The sequence below is a fragment of the Notamacropus eugenii genome, chromosome 5 (assembly GCF_028372415.1).
Source record: "Notamacropus eugenii isolate mMacEug1 chromosome 5, mMacEug1.pri_v2, whole genome shotgun sequence".
NCBI classification, from domain to species: Eukaryota; Metazoa; Chordata; class Mammalia; order Diprotodontia; family Macropodidae; genus Notamacropus; species Notamacropus eugenii.
This window is the reverse complement of record NC_092876.1, coordinates 33,826,616-33,844,234: the sequence shown is the minus strand read 5'-3', so window position 1 is coordinate 33,844,234 and position 17,619 is coordinate 33,826,616. Positions and strand designations below refer to the sequence as shown.

The following is a 17,619-nucleotide window of genomic DNA, read 5'->3' as shown; positions in this document are numbered from 1 at the left end:
TAGTCCTCCCTAAGCACTCCAAGAGAGAAGGCAGTTTCCAGGATCCAGGTTTAATGGATAGGGGAAAACTAAGCAGGGAGGATGGAGAAGCTGCTAGAGAGAAGCCTTGAATGCTGCATCCAGGACTACCCTGAGCTATGGTTGCCCCCAGGTAGCTCTGGGGGCTTAAAGGACAGACTCCCACTGAGTAGGCTAAGAGTAACACTTGCTGGGTACAAAGGACACAGGGGATGGGAATTCCCCTCTCTCCTGCCCTCCAACCTACAGGAGACTCTCATGTGTGTTGTCTTTGGGGTCAAAGTCACCTCAAATGAGGCTATCCCCCCTTCAGACGCCATAACCCATCCCCTGCAAGACACATGAAACTGTTGCCCAGACAAGATGCAGTCCCTGTCCATGTGTCCTCTCCCCATCCTCAGGAGTGGGGTCAAATGCAGCCCCATCGCCCAGTCACCCAGGCAGACTAGGGAGGGGCAGCTTCCTGAGTCCCCACATCCACCTTACCTCTTACCTCCTAAGACAAAGTCAACTTCCTCCATGAAGCTGCCTGATACTGGAGGAGGGGTGAGGGCAGGGCTGGAACCTTCCAAGCACCAATGCCAACTCATGCTCCCCATCCCCCACACCCAGACACAGGAAAAAGAAATGCTCCAAGCCAACATTGTGAGAAGGTCCAGCATTTACTAGCAACAGAGTCATAAGGGGCCAATTGTATGCTGGAGCCAAGACCAACCGCTCACAGGCCTACAGGGAGTCAGAAGTACTGGAAGAGAGGAAGGGAAGGGAGGCCCCTCACCCAGATTCATACATACACACATCAACATGCTATCACACAAATTGGGATTCAACCACATGAAGTTTTGCAGACTGTCCCCCCTCTTCATTTGTGAGCTCTTTCTCTGCATCCCTAGTGCTCAGCACAGGGCTTGGTACTCAGTAAGCACTTAATAAATGCTTGCGACTCACACAGATACATACACTTCCCCACACACAGTCACAGACACACAGTAAACGGTGCACGCCCATCAAACACAAATTACTCATTCAAAAGTTCAGTTACACAAAGAAACACACCAGAATATCCAAACACACCTCCTCCATGTGAACACACATGCATGTACACACACACACACACACACACACACATACACACACACACACCCCTGTCAGTCAGAAAGGTAGTTTTCCCTTGAGCTTTTCCTGCTCCTTTCTGGCACAGGGTTCAGATATAAAAAGAAACAGAGAGGATGGGGCTGCTCCCCCTCCTCACAGGCCTCAGCCTAGCTTGATCTTACAAGGAAAGGGAGGGGGGAAAGCATGATCTGAGAAAGGGGGACCCCAGCCCCTTCAGAATATAATTTCTTGAAAAGGTCTTGTCCCTAGAAAGCACTATCAATTTTTTTTTTTTTTACAAAACAACCCCCCCAAAAAAACTCCTTTTTTTTTTTAAAACCTCTAACCAAGAATAACCTGTAACCAGTCTGGCAGTGCCAGAGCAAGGGGAGCACAGTTAGCCCCCAGCCCACATGCTCTCCCCCTTGACTCCCAGATCGCTTCCTGCTGCGGGGCTCCAGTCACTGCTCGGGGGACTTTGCTTCAACAGGAGAGGATGGACAGATAGATGGACAGATGTGGACATGCCCAGCCCTGGGGAAAGGGAGGGGAGGTTATGAGGTCTATCCCCAGAGCAGAAGAGCCATCCCCTCACTGCAGTGCCTCACCTAGTTTGGCATCACCAACCCCAAGCTCCACCCCACTCCCATGGGGTACCTGTGAGACCTCAGCCTTATCTTCCCACGTTGCTTAGGCCAGATACTGAGGGGGCCCTAACATTCAGGTTCTCATAGATGCAGGTGGAATCCTCGCTCATCCTGGTGGAGAAGAAAATTGGGTCTCAGACCCAAGGTAAGGAAATACTTCTGGGCAGACCCAGAGGCTAGTAGCTCCCCATTTCAATCCCCACCCAAACCATCAAGTCTATTTTCCTAAGTCTGTTTTTTGTTTTCCTATCAGCCATCCCTTATCAAGTCTCCCCAAGCTCGTTGTCAAGCTCTTGGGGGTAGGGGTGGGTTCACTCAGAAGCCCAGGGCTCCCCAGTAGGGCCCATAGTCATCTGCTGCCCCCTGGTGGGAACCTTGGCTAATGTTGGGGTAGATACTAGATGGACCAGCCTCTGGTCCCTCTCCTCTAGTGCCCTCACAGACAGTCTGGCCCCCAAACACACCATCCAGTGCTGAAGTCCCCATCATTCCACCCTATTTCCCACCATGTCTCACCCCTGTACAGCCCTCAGGTCCCCCGCCCCCACCATCATCCACCTTCCCCCACCCACTCACACAGACTGTGCCCTGGAGGGTGACAGCCCTTTGCTTCTGGAGGGGTCCGAGGGAGGGGAGCGAATGTTCAGATATTCCCGCTCCTTCCGCCTATTTCGCTGCAAGGTGGGGGAGCAGAAGTCAGTATGAGGAGGGGTTGTCAAGGGCAGGGAAAGGAACTGGGATGGGGAGAGGAGGCTGAATCCAAGGGGTGCAGGGGAGGCAAGGTTACCCAAGATGGGGCACAGAGGGTCAGAGGGCATGGGGGGGGGCCTTAGGAGGGGAGGTCTGGCTCACCTGTTCCTCCTGCAGCCGCCATTGCTCCCCTTCAATATGCCTCTGCACAGCCATATAGACAAACTTATACTGGGCTTCTGTCTGCACCATGCCAGAGCGCTGCTGCCGCACCCGCTGGATGGTTCTGGGGATGTCAATGTCACAGTCCAGCCCTGGGGTGACAAGAAGAAACACTGACTTCACGAACATGGGGGCTAGGGGCACAGAGGACAGCCCTGGATGGGAGGTGGAGAGAGGGAGAAGACACATGCAGTTCACATGGCAGAAACACAGGAGTCATGGGAATTGGAGGTAGGATCCCCAGGGCCCAGCAGGCAGATCCCAATGTGGGGTCCTAGCACCCTGCTTCGATGAGAAGATTGAAATCATTCAACAGAAACTCCCTGAGCTCAGCCTTGGCCATTTCTCAGACTTCTCTGCATCTTCCCTCTCTCCTTTCCTCCAGCCAAGCCAGCCTGTCCTACTCCTGCAAACAAGCAAATCCTCTGTAGAACTGGATTCCATCCCCATCCCCCTCATTTTCTGAGCTTTCTTCAATCTCTCCCTCAACATTGGTCCCTCATCATCTCACCTACAGACACTTTCACATCTCCCCAGTCTCTCTTTAAGCACTCCATGGGCTGACCAGTAGTAAGAAGGATGAACCTTGTTCTTTTTGGGCCTTAATGGAAGGCAATAAGCATTTATATAGCACCTACTGTGTGCAAGGCCCTGTGCTAAGTGCTTTAAAAATATCTCATTTGATCCTCACAACTCTGTGAGGTGGGTAGTGTTATCGTCCCTATTTTACAAATAAAGAAACTGAGACAGGTGGTAGTCAACTGCCTTGCCCAGGGTCACACAGCTAGTAAGTGTCTAAAGCTGGATTTGAACTCAGGTCTTCCTGACTCCTGGCCCAGTGCTCTATCTACTACATTCCCTAGTTACCAAAAGGTCAAAGTTGCACAAATAGTGGATTTCAGCCCAGAGTAAGGAAAGACTTGTTAACAACTTGAGTTATCCAGAAGTAGGCAGGCTTCCCCTGATGAGAGAGGTCTTCAAGTAGAGACTGGACAGGGAATCAGCACAGGTGAGGTCCCTCCCCACCCCGTGACCTCTGAGGTGGTCTTGCAACTCTTTGGTTCTGTCATTCCTAAAAAAAAAGTTCTCCCCTGACATTCCTAAGCTACCAGTTCATCCATCTAGAGCAAGAAGGGACTTCTATCAAGCCCAACCCCATTATTTTACAGTTGGAGAAACTGAGGCACTGGAAGACAGAGTCCTCATTGTTGCCCTTTGGTGTAACCCCAGGTCCTGCCTCATAGTAAAGACTTATTGACTGACACAGGTAGGAAGGGACAGATACAGAATTTGAAACCACATTGTGTACACTCCAGAACCAGTGATCTCTCTCCTGGTGTTTTTGTGTGTCATCTCTCTCTTCCTCAAACTAGAAAGAGCTGTCTAGACACGATGCCTCCATTTCCTTACTACCCACTATCTTCCCAAGCCACCACTTCTGTCCCCACCACTCCACCATAACTGGATGACCTCCCATACCAATCCAACAGTTTTTTCTTAGTCTTCATCCCCCTGGACTTTCCTACGGTAATGGACACAATGGATCAGACTTTCTTGGGCAGCTAGATGGAGCCATGGAGAAAGTAAGGCTGGTGACCTGCACAGCCCTCCCTCACTCAAAACAAAGTCAAGTGCAAGTCATGTCATCATTTCTCTGATGTCATGGTCTTCTTCGAAAATGAAGAATGAACAGAACCTGTGAGTAGACCAAGCTGCCTGAGTAGGGACCCAGGTGGCTCTCCCTTCTGTCTCTCCCTCCCCTTCCTTTGGGGTTTACTGGCTACATTTGCTACATTTCCTCCCTCCCTCCCTCCCTCCCTTCCTTCCTTCCTTCCTTCCTTCCTTCCTTCCTTCCTTCCTCCCTCCCTTCCTTCCTTCCTTCCTTCCTTCCTTCCTTCCTTCCTTCCTCCCTCTGTCCCTCCCTCCCTTCCTTCCCTCCTTCCCTCCTTCCTTTCTTCCTTCCTCCCTCCCTCCCTCCCTCCCTCCCTTCCCTCCTTCCTTCCTTCCTTCCTCCCTCCCTCCCTCCCTCCCTTCCCTCCTTCCTTCCTTCCTTCCTCCCTCCCTCCCTCCCTTCCTTCCTTCCTTCCTTCCTTCCTTCCTTCCTTCCTTCCTTCCTTCCTTCCTTCCTTCCTTCCTTCCTTCCTTCCTTCCTTGTCATTCCCAAAACCTTAAACCCAGTGCACTCTGAAGCCATAGACTCTGCCCAAGTTCCTCTTAATGGCTGGCTTACAGTGATTATCAATAGTAATATTTTCTGTTTCCCTCCCACTTTGATTTAGTTGTTTTTTTCTTTTGTTCATTAAAAGTGCCATTCCGTGACTACTGCTTAAAGAGGTCTATTCACCCAATGGGCGTTACCTACCTCTAAGTAAATACCTGAAAAGGCCAGCCTAAAAAAGCCAAGGTCTCCCACTGCATCCTGGGTCATCTCTAGTCTTTCTGACAAATCTGATCACTGGACCCAGATGACTCAGGAGGAGAAAGTGAGGCTGGTGACCTGCACAGCCCTCCCTCACTCAAAACAAAGTCAAGTGCAGGTCATGTCATCATTTCTCTAATGTCATGATCTTCTTCAAAAACGAAGGATGAACACAAGATTGAGCCATAGTGCAGAGAGTGTCTGGGCTGGAGTGAGGAAGACTTATTTTCCAGACTTCAAACCCAGCCTCAGACACTTACTAGCTGTGTGACCCTGGACAAGTCACTTCACCCTGTTTGCCTCAGTTTCCTCATCTGTAAAATAAGCTGGAGAAGGAAATGGAAAACCAATATCTCTGCCAAGAAAACCCCAAATGGGGTCACAGAGAATCAGGCATGACTGAGAAACAACATCAGACTTTCTTAAAGTCGGTCCTCTCCTCCACTGATTTTGGAGATTATCTTTGTTCCCCTCTAATCTCTAGCAATTCTCCTCTTCTTCTCCCAACCCTGTAACATGTAACAAGGGTCACTTGCTGGTTCACTTTACTGTGTTTCCTTCAATAAACCCACTCAGATCCAAGCTAGCACTTTTCTGGGGATGAACAGCTAGGTGGCTCAGTGTGTAGAACACAAGTACCTCTTTCAAGGACTTAATACGTCATGTTAATCTGCAGTCTCCAAAGCACCCATGACTCCCTATGGTCTCTCACCTAAAGTTCAAATTCCTTAGGCTGGCATTCAAAGCCTTCCACAGCCTGAAACCACTCTGTCTAGTTCCAAACAACTCAAATTTCTCTTTTCCTCAACATACTGGCAGTCTGCACTTCTGTGCATTTTTTTATGAGGTTCCCCAGGCCTAGAATGTTGTTCCTTTCTCACTCTGTGAAAATTCCTATTCATCCTCTAAAGCCCAACTCAAATGCTACCATCTCCAGGGAGTCCCCCATGATCTCCTTGGCTTGGGAATGGCTTTCCCCTTGACATGCTTATTTTGAAGTCTTGTTTGTCTATCTGTGTTCACGTCACATCCCCCACTAGACAGCAGGGTCAGGGAGGGAAGGGATCTTGCTTTATCTAAACCATGTCTCTTTCTCCAAGAGCCCAGTCCAGGGTTGGACAAACAGTGGGAGCTTAGTAAATGCTGACACACTGACATGAAGCTTAGAACCTGAAAGAAACATGGGGGTGCTGGGAGCATGGGGAGTTGGGAGTCATACCCTGCCTGCGAATGGTATCCACCAGGATGTCAATCACGATGATGGTGCCCGTGCGTCCAATGCCAGCACTACGGACAAAAGCAAGAAACCCCAGAGGGGCTTGCTGGTGGCCTCTCCCATCAATCCCTGCAGCCGCCCCTTTCCCAGCAGCAAACATACCTGCAGTGCACAACTATGGGACCAGAGCCCGGGACGCTGCTCTGGGCTTGGTTCACCTGGTCCAGGAAGCTGAGAACACCACCAGGCTCTGTGGGGACCCCGTGGTCTGGCCAGCTGAAGTACTGGTAATGTGTCACTTTCCTTGGCTGCTCCTCCTGGACCGGGTCAAAGGGAAAGAGAGTGCTGAAACTCCTGACTCCACCATTTCGTAGAGACTTTGTATTTATGTATCTATGTATGGGTTTTCTAGCCCAAGATCCTCTTTCACAGTTGAAGAAATTGATGCCAAAAGTTAATTGACTTGCCCAAGGTCATTTGTCTTGGATCCCCAGACCTTAGCATCGTACCTGGCCCCTAGTAAGAAACTACTAATAAATGTTTGTTGACTCACTGGAGGACTGATAAAGGTAGTAACTGTCAGATGGGGGATCCAGATCCTCGGACCTCAGAACTCTTTCTAGATTCTCTCCGTGTTCCCTTTCCCCTCTCCCCATTCCCCAGCACAGTGCCTGGCAAATAGTAATCAATGCTTTTTAACTCAAACTAAATTGAGAAACAGGAGTATGGAGAGGGAGATGAGATGCTCCCCACCTCCAATGCCTCCTGGAAGGAGGTCCTGCCTCCTTCCAACTGTCACCTCTCCACTTTTGTCTTCTAGGTGGGCACTGCCACCTCACTTGTTGGCCCCTGGACCCCTGAGCCGCCTCCCAAACTATGGCAGGGAAGATTGTCTCCACATCCTCACCTACTCACTCCTGATATCCCATTCACCCTCCCACCCACACTGCCACCCCAGAGGCTCACCCTGTCTGTTCGCCCCATCTCCAGCTCCCGCACGTAGTAGCCTTGAGCCTCCCTCTCTGTTACGTGGCTCACACGCACAAAGCCATAGTCCTTCGTGCAGTGCTGATCCGGCCAGTAGCGGAAACACTTGTTCTGGGGGGTTCGAGGGAGACAATGAGGCATGACTCTGCTGGGGAACATGACCTAATCTCCCCCCCATGCCCACCAAAGCTAGTCCCCTCACCCGTCCTCGCTCCATCTCCTTAGTTGTCATGACGATGACATGTGTGTTCTCTTGGTAGACCATGGCCCAGAAGTCATTGACTGTGGTCTGCAGGCAGCCTTGGGTCGCTATATACACCTTCGCAGGCTCCTGGCTCTGCCCATCCTCAGGGATGCTCTGAAAGAGAGGATGGGCAGACCACTCAGCAGTCATGGTCAGGGTCATAATCATGGGCCCTCTGCATCAGCCCCCTGGGCCTGGGTCACCTGGATACAGGTGGGAAAAGTGGAGAGCAGAGCCCTAGGGGCAGGGATGACCCAGCAGGAGCCCAACGAGGCTTTCATCCAGATCAAAGTTGTCCCCATCCCCCACCCCAGTAGAAGATGACCTGGGCAAAAAGTGAATTTAACCTCCAGGAGACAATCAGCTTGCAGATTAGAATCAGGTAACCTAAGCAAAGTTCCCTCGGCTTGGGGTTTTACCCAGGAAAAGAACTTTGAAGTAAATGGGGCCCCAAAGCCCAAAGGAGGGAAGCCACTACTGCTTGACCCTAGTTCTAAGACACTAGCAGAGAAAGCAGGTCACCACCTGAGCCCCCCAGTTTCCCTGGAGTCAGCTCTAAGGGCACCAAATTTGGAAATGGAAAGTGCCTTGGAGGTCATCTTGTCCAAACCCTTATTTTACAGAAGGGGAAACTGAGGCACTGAGCAATGAATGTGACTTGTCCAAGGTCACACAGCAAGTGAGTTACGGAGCTGGCATTTAGACCCCAGTCATCAGACTCCAAATCCAGACCATGCTCTCTATACATGGATTTCTTTGTATAAACAAAGTCACGAGCACATGACCTGAAAGTCCCTTAGACTTGCTTGATCCTCCCACATTGTTCACCCACTTTATAGATGAAAAAACTGACACCCAGAGAGGTCAAAAGTCACAAAGTAGCCAAGCCACGCCTCTGACTCCAAAGTTAATATTCTTTTCACTAGATACACCAAGAGCTGTGTACATGGCCACACCTGCATGCAAACACACACACACCTTAATGTAGTTGGCATTAATGTAGTCAGCACCTGGCACACTCCCATCCACATCTCGTAGGGTAACACGGGTGGTGTCAACTGTAGGGGGTAGGTAGAGAAAGGGAGAGAGGAGCAGGAATAGTTGGGAGTTGGGGGGAAAAGGTTCCCAGGACCCCCAGAGCCACAGGCCGGGATACCAGCACACTGGATACCAGGACAGAGAGTGCTCTGGTCTCCCTCCCTCCTCATTCTCCTTTACTAGTGTTTGACCTGCCTGGGGCTGAAGGGTAGAGGGAGCTGTGGTAGAGAGAGGGGGGATGTGAATACTTGAGGAACACCTGTGTGTATTCAGACACATCCGTGTGTACATGTGGAGGAGTGTGTGTGAGTGTGTTGTGGGGGGCAGGGGAGTGATGTGGTTAGTACAGGGCATGAAGTGTTCAAAGAACTACCCAGTGGAGGGAGGGGAGGGGGAAAGAAATCCAGGACTAGAAAGGGCAGGCCTATGGGCTCTCTCCCACCCCAGACCCCCACCCTGAGACCCTCACAGGGGAGAATGTTCTTGTAGCGGTTTTTGGCTTTGTTTTCAGGGCGCTGTCCTTCCTTCCGGGGATACAAAAGTTTACATTCCTGCTGCTGCAGCATCTGGGGAGATAAGATCCACTCTGCCTCAGTCCCACAGGTCAGCCTTAGCCCCAATCTCACATTTTAACTCCAACCCCAGAACTGATTCCAGCCCTATAGCTTAACCCAAGCCCCATCCTCAGTCTCCCAGTTCAGCGCTGGTCCAATCCTATATTTTAGCTTTGACCCCAGACTTGTCTCAGTCCCACAAGCTCAACTTTGGCACTAACTCCAGAACTCAGCCCTAGCCTCAGCCCTAACCCTATAGCTAATCCTAACCCTACCTTGCCCCCAGTTCCCAAACCTCTTCCTCCATTCTCATACCCCATCTCAGACCAAAATCATTCTTATACCCTTTTCCTTTTTTTCAAGACCTGGGGAGACTTACATAGTCAAGGCAAGTCATTGCCAGGCAAGGACAGAGCCAGGATGAGACCCCAGGAGTCTTAGGTCCCCTGGTGCTGGCTCCAGGGGCTTTAGGGTCCAAGATTAGGGGCAGTAACCAGATCTTCTGCCCTTACCTCAAATTCCTCCCAGAATCCCTGCTTGGCCTTCTCACTCTGGTCTGCCATCTTGTTCAGCTCTCGGACTCGGTTCTCGATGTTGGCAGCATTTATCCTGGTGGCATTGAATGGCTGGTAGGAAGAGGGAGGTCAGCATCAGCTCAGCCAGCCCTCTTCTTCCCCTGGCCCTAGCTCTTCCGATCCTCTCCTCCCCCTCTCCCCCAGCACTGATACATGGAGGCTGTTGCAAAGACTCATTCAGAGAAACTTGAATGGTTTCTGTTTAATTAATTATAATGGGTCTAGGCTTCCAGTCTCCCTTGGCCCCTCTGGTCTATCCTCCACTTAGCAGTCACAGAAATATTCTTAAAGAACAGGTCTGACCATGTCATTCCACTGCTCCACAGCCTTTGGTGGCTCCCCATTGCCTCTGTGATGAAGAGAAACCTGCTCAATCCTGATGTTTAAAGCCCTCCACAAGCTGGTCACCACCCACCTTCCCAGGCTCCTTTCACATAGCTCCCCTTCACACACTCTAGATTCCAGACAAACAGATCTGTTGGCTGTTCTCTTAATTCAGCATGCCATTTCTTAACCTAGATCCCCTTCTCTACCTCTGAGAAGCCCTCAATTCCTTTAGGGCTCGTGTTACCTCCTATACCTGGATTTCCCCCAATTCTTAGTATTCTCTCTCTCTCCTCAGATTACCTCATATTTATTTTTCTGTCCACACATTGTATCCTGTCAGGAGAATGTAAGGTCCTTGAGGGCAGGCCATGTCCCTTTTCTGTCTTTCTATCCCTAGCACCCAGCATGAAGCCTTACATAGTAGCTTGTTAAATGAAACAAAATTAATTTCAGTTATTCTATCAAACCAGTGGCTTGAACATCCAAGTTTCCCAGGACACTCTGACCCTCTCCCAAGAATTTCTTTTTATTAGAATGTAAGCACCTTGAAAGAAGGAGATGATTGGGTTTTGTCTTGTATCTGCAATGCCTAACATATAGTAGGTGCTTAATAAATGCTTATTCTGCCATAGCTCCAATTCCCTTGAATCCCAGAAGCTCTGAGGTGGAAGGGACCTTAGAGGCCAACTATTCCACTCTATATCAAAAAGAGAAACTACCATCACCCCCACCCCCAACTGCCAGCACCCCCAGATGGTAGTTACCCAAGCTCTATGCAAAGCTCTCAAACCAGAGAGAGTCTGCTATCTTCCCAGGAAGCCCATTGCACACTGGGAACATCTCTCATTGCTGGGACATTTTCTCTGACATCCAGCTTGTACCCACCTCTCTAGAGCTTCCCCCCACAGCTCCTAGCTCTGCCTGCTGAGACCAAGCAGAATGGGGCTAATCCGTCTTTTACATGATAGAAAAGGCTGGATGGTCACTCAATAGGTATGTTGGAGAAGGGATGAATAGGTTAGATTAGATGACCTCAGAGGGCCCCGCCACACTGACATTCTGAGATAGCCAAATACTTTGTTGTGGTTCAGTTGTGTCTGACTCTTCATGACCCCATTTGGGGTTTTCTTGGCAGAGATACTGGAGTGGTTTGCCATTTCCTTCTCCAGCTCATTCTACAGATGAGGAAACTCAGACAGACAGGGTGAAGTAACTTTCCCAGGGTCACACAAGTAGGAATTGTCTGAATCAGGATTTGAACTTAGTTCTTCCCTACTTAAAGTCTGGCACTCTGTCCACTGTGCCATCTAGATGCTGCAGTCAAACACTTCAACAATTATAATCTCCCTTTCCCCCAAATAAGTGTTTTTCTTCTCCAGGCTAAATACAGGAACCATACAACTTGGAGCTAGAAAGGACCTCAGGAGTTACCTCGTCCAACCTTTCACTTGACAGACACAGAGAATGAGACCCAGCATCCCTGGCTCCTTGCTCTAGGGGCCTTTCCACATCCAGGCTGAATTTCGGTCCTGGCTATGGAGGGTCAGGTGGTCTCTAAGCCCTGAAGGTCCAGAGGCTTTTGGATCTAGTGGGTACCTGTTTGAGGTGCACGACAGCCCCTGATTTCTCCACCATGGGGTTCTTCTTGTAGTGTTCTACAAGGTCTGTGAGGGTATCAAACCGCTCTCCTCCACCCACGTCGTACTTGCCATCAGCCTGGGGAGAAGGCATGTGAGTGGGAGTACCCAGTGCCCTCCCCCTGTCCTCCCCCTGCCCCATCACAGCCAGAGACCACACCTGGAAGCGGATCATGACATGGGTGACCCGGGGCCGGCGGTCACCACCATCTAGTTTGTCCAGCTCCTGGGTGAGGACGGATAGCACGAAGTCCCCGGGCTTGCTCTGACTCTCGCGCACCAAGAAGCTTCCAGGTTTGCCCTTCTCAGTCAGCAGCTTCTCAGCCTCCTTGCCAAAGAGGTGTCCATGGTACCACCTGGCAGGGGACAGAGAAGGTGGGGCAAGTGAGGGCTCTGTTCAGTCCAGGAGAATGCTGGGATTCACTTGAGCCAAGTCAGGTCAACTGCTACACCCAGAGAGATATGCCAAGATCCAGGGCTAATCTGGGAGCTTTCTCCAGGCAAGACCCAGACCTCCTCATGACTGAAATCAGAGAATCTGAAGAGTTGGCTGGGACCTCAGTAGCCCCCTTGTCTAACCCATACCCACAAAAGAGTCCCCTCTCTAACATCCCCCCAAGTCATCACCCAACCTTTGAAGATCTCCAAGGAAGGGGACCTCACCACCTATAGAGGCAGCCTACTCCACTTTGGTACAACTCAAATGGCCAGGGAGGTCTTCCCTGACCGCAAACCTAAATTCATCTCTTGGACCCTTCGCCCTATAGCTCCTGGTCCCTTTGGGGTCAAATAAAAGAAGACCCTTCCACATGCCAGCTCTTCAGATGCTGGGACCTAGCCATGGCATCCTCCCCCAAGCATTCTCATCCAAAGTTGGACAGCCTTAGTTCCTCCAGCTGAGTAGGAGCAAGCTCATCTAACACAGTCTCACCAGCCCCAGATCATGCTTTGCACCCATCTACCTCAGACATCTTGCCATCTGCCCTACTGATACATTCATAACCACCCCCTCCATTTGTATTTCAATCATCAAACCAACTCTACCATCTACTCTGGAAAGAACTCAGCAGCCAGCTGCCCTGTGGAGAAGTTCAATATCCCTGGGACTTCCTACCCTGGCTGCCCCTTTCCTCTACAGATTGTCTCATCTTATTAGTGGTAAGCCCCTTGTGGCAAGACTATCTCCCTTCTTCTATTTCACAGAACTACAAGTAAGGGCTGGAAGGGAGCTCAGAGCTTATCTTGTTTTACAGATTGGGAAAGTGAGGCCCAGAATGGTTAAGTGACTTGTCTAAGGTCATACAGATAATACGTATTAGAAGTGGAATTGTAACCCAGACTCTCCAGACTCCAAACCCACTCTGGAATGATGGCCTTTTATTCTCCAGGCTTATCATAGTAACTAGAATACAATGCTTTTTCATTCATCTGTCTGGCAAAGACTCAAGGTCCACCACCCTGGTCACCCTCCTTCAGACACTGAGTGTCTCAGTCAGCAGCTTCTCAAGGTCTTTTCTTTGGGGGAGGGGGAGGAAACTGGGATTAAATGAGTTGTCCAAGGCCACACAACTCCTAAGTGTCTGAGGTCACCTTTGAACTCAGGTCTTCCTACCTCCAGGGCCAGTGATCTATCCACTGGATGACCTGGCTGCCCTCTCAAGGTCTTTTCTAGACTATGGGGTCCAGAACTGAACCCACGGGGTCTGATCAGGGCAGAGGACCTTGGGATAACATCACTGTTGATGGTTGGAAGTTCTGACTTCTTCGTAGCACTGGACACAAGAGACCTGGGCAATGTTTATGGCATCGGAGGACCCAAGTTTAAATTCTGCCTTACTGTTTACCAAGCCTGGAATGCTCCCCTCCTCCTGTCTCTCTCCTAATCTGCCTCAAGCTTTCTTCAAGTCCCTCAAATCCCACCTTCTCCAGGAAGGTTGTCTCTATCCCCCTTAATTCTAGCACCCTTCTCTGCTGATCATTTCCCTTTCAGTCTGTCTATAGTCTGTGTGCAGTTACTTGCATGTTGTCTCCCAGTTAGATTGTGAGTTCCCTGAGGGCAAGGACTATCTTTTGCCTTTTTTGTATGTGTGTGTGCACAGTTCTTGGCACACAGTAGGACTTAATAAATGTTTATTGGGCAGGTCACTTGTAAGTAAGTAGTCTTATTTTTAATTTCATAGGATCATAGAATAAGACCCTGGAAGCTTGACCCTCATCTGTAAAATAAAGGGGCTTAACTAGAGGTCCCCTCTAGCTCTCCATATGTAATCCAATGATGTAATGTGGTTAGGTTTCTAACAGGCTGGGGAAGAACGACCGACAGTGTGGGGTGGGTCAAGGACAGCTCCCTGCAATTCCCGCATTGGCCACTAGGTGGAGGCCTCTCCTTATTCTGCAGAAATGGGGCAGAGCTGGAATGGGGAGGGCAGTTAAGAAAGTCTCTTTGGGGATGCTTTCCGGGTAAGGAGGGACACAGTCTGTCCCTAACAGATTCCTCCCCATCCTTCCCAGCCCCTTATCATCACCACTACCACTGTCTGCCTCTCTTGGCTCCTTACCCCGCCTCCTGGGACTGCTCAAAACTTAGACCTTGGCTTTAATGCCAGATAGTCCAGCCTCCCCCTCATTATAGATGAGGGCCACTTCCTCAAAGTCATACACGCCATAATTATGATTTGGTGATAATGCTAATAATAGCTCACATTCATAAGTATGCAGCACACCTGTCATATCATCTCATCTTCTCCTCCTGACAACCCTGTGAAGTAGGCATTATTATCATCCCTGTTTTTACAGGTGGGGAAACTGAGGCTCTGAAAAGTTAAGCAGCTTTTACCCAAATTCCCACAGCTACTAAGTGTGGCTGTGTGGGAGCGTAATACCCAAGTCTTCCTGGCAATCCATCTGCTGTGCCCACAACCCACACAGCCAGTCAGTGTCCGAGCCAGGCCTTCCGACTCCAAGCCCAGCACCCCCATTCCTCCCGCTGCATGTACAGAGCTCCAGTCTCTTTCCTTTGGTTCCAGCTCAGAGGGGCTCACAGAGGCCTTCTGGTCCATCCCAGAACAGACCATGCTGGGTTTCAGGAATAGTGAGCAGTTCAGCTTGGCTGGAACACAGAGTATACAAAGGGGGTAATGAGAACTAAGTCTGGAAAGGCTGGCCTGGGGTGGGCTGTTGAGGGCCCGCCAACAGGTCCCAAAGGCAAGAAGCCGCCCTTGAAGGCTGTGAGCCGGGAGATGATTCCAGCAGCTGTGCAGATGAGCTGGGGTAGGGAAAGAGAGAGAAAGACTGCAAGCAAGGAGACCGAAGTGGAGGTAAATGGGAGAGGGACTGAGAGGCCAAGCTGGGGCATCGGTCATATGAGCAGGGAGAAGATCGAATGCCAGAGATGTTGTCATGGCATGCATGACATGGAGTGATAACTGATCAACTACAAGAGAGTTGGGGAGAGAAAAGAGTCACGGACAGTAGGCAGTGAGCTCAGCGAGACAGGCAAGCATGAATCACAGGAGAAGATGAGTCCTTTTTGGGACATCCAGAGTTTGAGAAGTAGGTGGGCCACGCAGGCAGAGATGCTCAGTAGGCGGTGCAGGATGCCAGAACAGACAGAGCTCAGAAACGAGAGTTGGGAGTCATCTGTGTTAAGATAATAATTAAACCACAGAACTGGATAAAATCAAGAGGGGTTAAGGAAGAAAAAAGAGAGAAGTGGGCCCAGGACATAACCTTGGGAGACACCCACAGATAAGGGCCGGACACAGACAAAGCATCCAGCCTGAGAAGCTCCACATGGTCAGATGGGAAAGAGAACCAGGAAACCAGCTCATCACAAAAGACTGCAGGAGCAAAAGCATCCAGGAGAAAGGTGGCCCAGTGTCAAAAGTGGCAAAGGAGTCATTGGATGAAGACTGAGAAAAATGTACGGGGGATTTTGGGGTCAAGAGATTGCTGGCAACTCTGGAGAGAGCAGTTTGATTGAGTGAGTGGTCAGGATAGAAGCCAGACTCCAAGGGGTAGAGGGGAGAGGAAGGGGAGGAAATCAATCAGCTTTTTCCAGTTTGACTGAGAATTGGAGGAGCAAAATAGAAAGGGAGATGGAGGAGATGGGGGGGATTGGGGGGATATTTGTTGTTGTTTTAAGAAAGGAGGGGATCTGGGTGTGTTTGTAAGCAACAAGGAAGGAGCCAGTAGATAAAGAGAGATTAAAGATGAAAGGCAGGGGAACTAATGAGGAGGTAAACTGCCAGAGGACACAGAATGGGAAGAGATTGAGGGAACAAGGAAAGGGGATGGCCCTGGCAGAAGAAGGCCCACTGCTTTGTCAGAGGCAGAAAAGGAAGACAGAGTCTAGATGAGGGAGAGGGCTTTGGAGAAACAGAACTGGGGGAGAAAAGGAAGGCCAAGATGGATGGCCTTTATTTTCTCAGTAAAGTTCAGAGGCAAATCTCCCTCTCTACTAAGGAGAAAAGTTGAGGTAAAAAGCTGGAGAAGATAAGAGGTTTGGAATAGCTACGACTGTGAGAGGAGAGAGAGACAGAGAGAGGCAGAGACAGAAAGACAGACAGAGAGATAGAGAGAGACAGAGAGGAGAGGGAGACAGAGACAGAGAGAAGAGACAGAGAGAGGCAGAGACAGAAAGACAGACAGAGAGATAGAGAGAGACAGAGAGGAGAGGGAGACAGAGACAGAGAGAAGAGACAGAGAGAAGAGACAGAGAGAGAAGAGACAGAGACAGAGGGGAGAGACACAGAGAGAGAGAGAAGAGAGGAGGAGGAGAAGGCAGAGGAGGAGGAGAGGGAGGGAAGGAAGAAGGGAAAGAAGGAGGAGAGAAACAGAGAAAGAAACCCAATAGGGAAAAATAAAAGTATGGACCCAGTGGAGATTAGGGAACATGCATTCATAGTGGGCCTGGTCAGGACACTTCTGAGACCAACTTGGACATGATTCACCAACATGCAAGCAGGAACAGAGAAAGTGGGGGGTAGGGGAAACTCAGGGCTGGATTGGAAGTTTAGTTTGAAGCCCTCCAGTTTCCAGGAACTCAGTCCCTCCCATGGCAGCCCATTTTCCTTTCCAATATGTCTAATGCTTCAGAAGTTTTCCCCTCCAAGTCCCAAATTGCTTCTCTGTACCTTCTCTCTACTCCTGGTTTTGTGTTCTAGGGCCAAGTAGTACAAGTACAAATCCCTCTTGCCCAGGGCAACCCTTTAGTACAGCGTGCTCATACACACACATACACACACACACACACACACACACACACACATACCCCTCCTCACTCCAGTTTATCAATGCCCTTCCCAAAATGCCTTGCCTGCCAAGACTAAAACTGTATCCTCCCCCAGATGCATGTGCCCAGGGCAGAAGACTGTGAGCCTATCACATCCCAGGTTTTGGATGCCATCCCTCTCTGAATGACTACATTAAGAAAGGCATTGTCTCCAGAAGGAGGCAGGAAGACACTTTAACAGGGATACAAGGGAGATAAAGAAAAACCACTTGAAGAAGGCAATAGCAGTAAATAACTCTGCCTGTACCCATGGACAGAAAGGACCAAGGGGAGAACGTACCTACTCCACCTTCTCCTACCACCCTTGGCTGCTGTTACCTAGAATCACAGACTCTCTGAACGGACCACAACTTTAGAGATGAAACTTAGCCAAGGACCCTCAGAAGCTATGGTAGGGATGAGACTAAACTCCCTGATTCTTTCTCATTTCCCCATAATGACTCCAGACTAGAGGAACCAGGGCACAGTCGGGCAAAAGAACTCACTATTATTGATCTTATTGGGTTCCTCCTCCACCCCACCCTCTGCTATTGTCCCCACATAAAGGGAAAAAGGGGTTGAGTCCCAGGGAGGGATACAGAGGCTCTCAGTAGCCCAGAAAGAATACCGGGCAAATAAAAGATCTGAATTCAAATCCCAATGATACTTTCTCCTGTT

General features: G+C 50.0%; 1 protein-coding gene and 1 long non-coding RNA gene across 4 annotated transcripts in view; one reads left to right on the top strand and one right to left on the bottom strand.

The window, feature by feature from the left end:
• LOC140503981 (tyrosine-protein phosphatase non-receptor type 11-like) overlaps positions 1-17,619 on the bottom strand; it is a 49,592-nt gene that overhangs the window by 10,084 nt on the left and 21,889 nt on the right. For 2 of the 3 annotated variants that reach the window (XM_072608436.1, XM_072608434.1), the window contains exons 4-16: positions 11,830-12,025; positions 11,629-11,748; positions 9,643-9,756; positions 9,046-9,142; positions 8,517-8,596; positions 7,497-7,652; positions 7,274-7,405; positions 6,470-6,624; positions 6,311-6,378; positions 2,613-2,764; positions 2,337-2,434; positions 1,771-1,871; positions 662-1,647 (exon numbers count right to left, since the gene is read on the bottom strand). In XM_072608436.1, coding sequence (XP_072464537.1) covers positions 1,787-1,871; positions 2,337-2,434; positions 2,613-2,764; positions 6,311-6,378; positions 6,470-6,624; positions 7,274-7,405; positions 7,497-7,652; positions 8,517-8,596; positions 9,046-9,142; positions 9,643-9,756; positions 11,629-11,748; positions 11,830-12,025 — 1,453 coding nt within the window. In that variant the 3' untranslated portion in view covers positions 662-1,647; positions 1,771-1,786. Of the gene's footprint in view, positions 1-661; positions 1,648-1,770; positions 1,872-2,336; positions 2,435-2,612; positions 2,765-6,310; positions 6,379-6,469; positions 6,625-7,273; positions 7,406-7,496; positions 7,653-8,516; positions 8,597-9,045; positions 9,143-9,642; positions 9,757-11,628; positions 11,749-11,829; positions 12,026-17,619 lie in introns of those variants that run through there. The other variant, XM_072608435.1, reaches the window with a different exon arrangement.
• Positions 7,731-17,591, top strand: LOC140503984 (uncharacterized). The gene is made up of 3 exons (XR_011966928.1): positions 7,731-7,920; positions 9,088-9,179; positions 17,018-17,591. It is a non-coding gene; the product is annotated as an uncharacterized lncRNA (long non-coding RNA).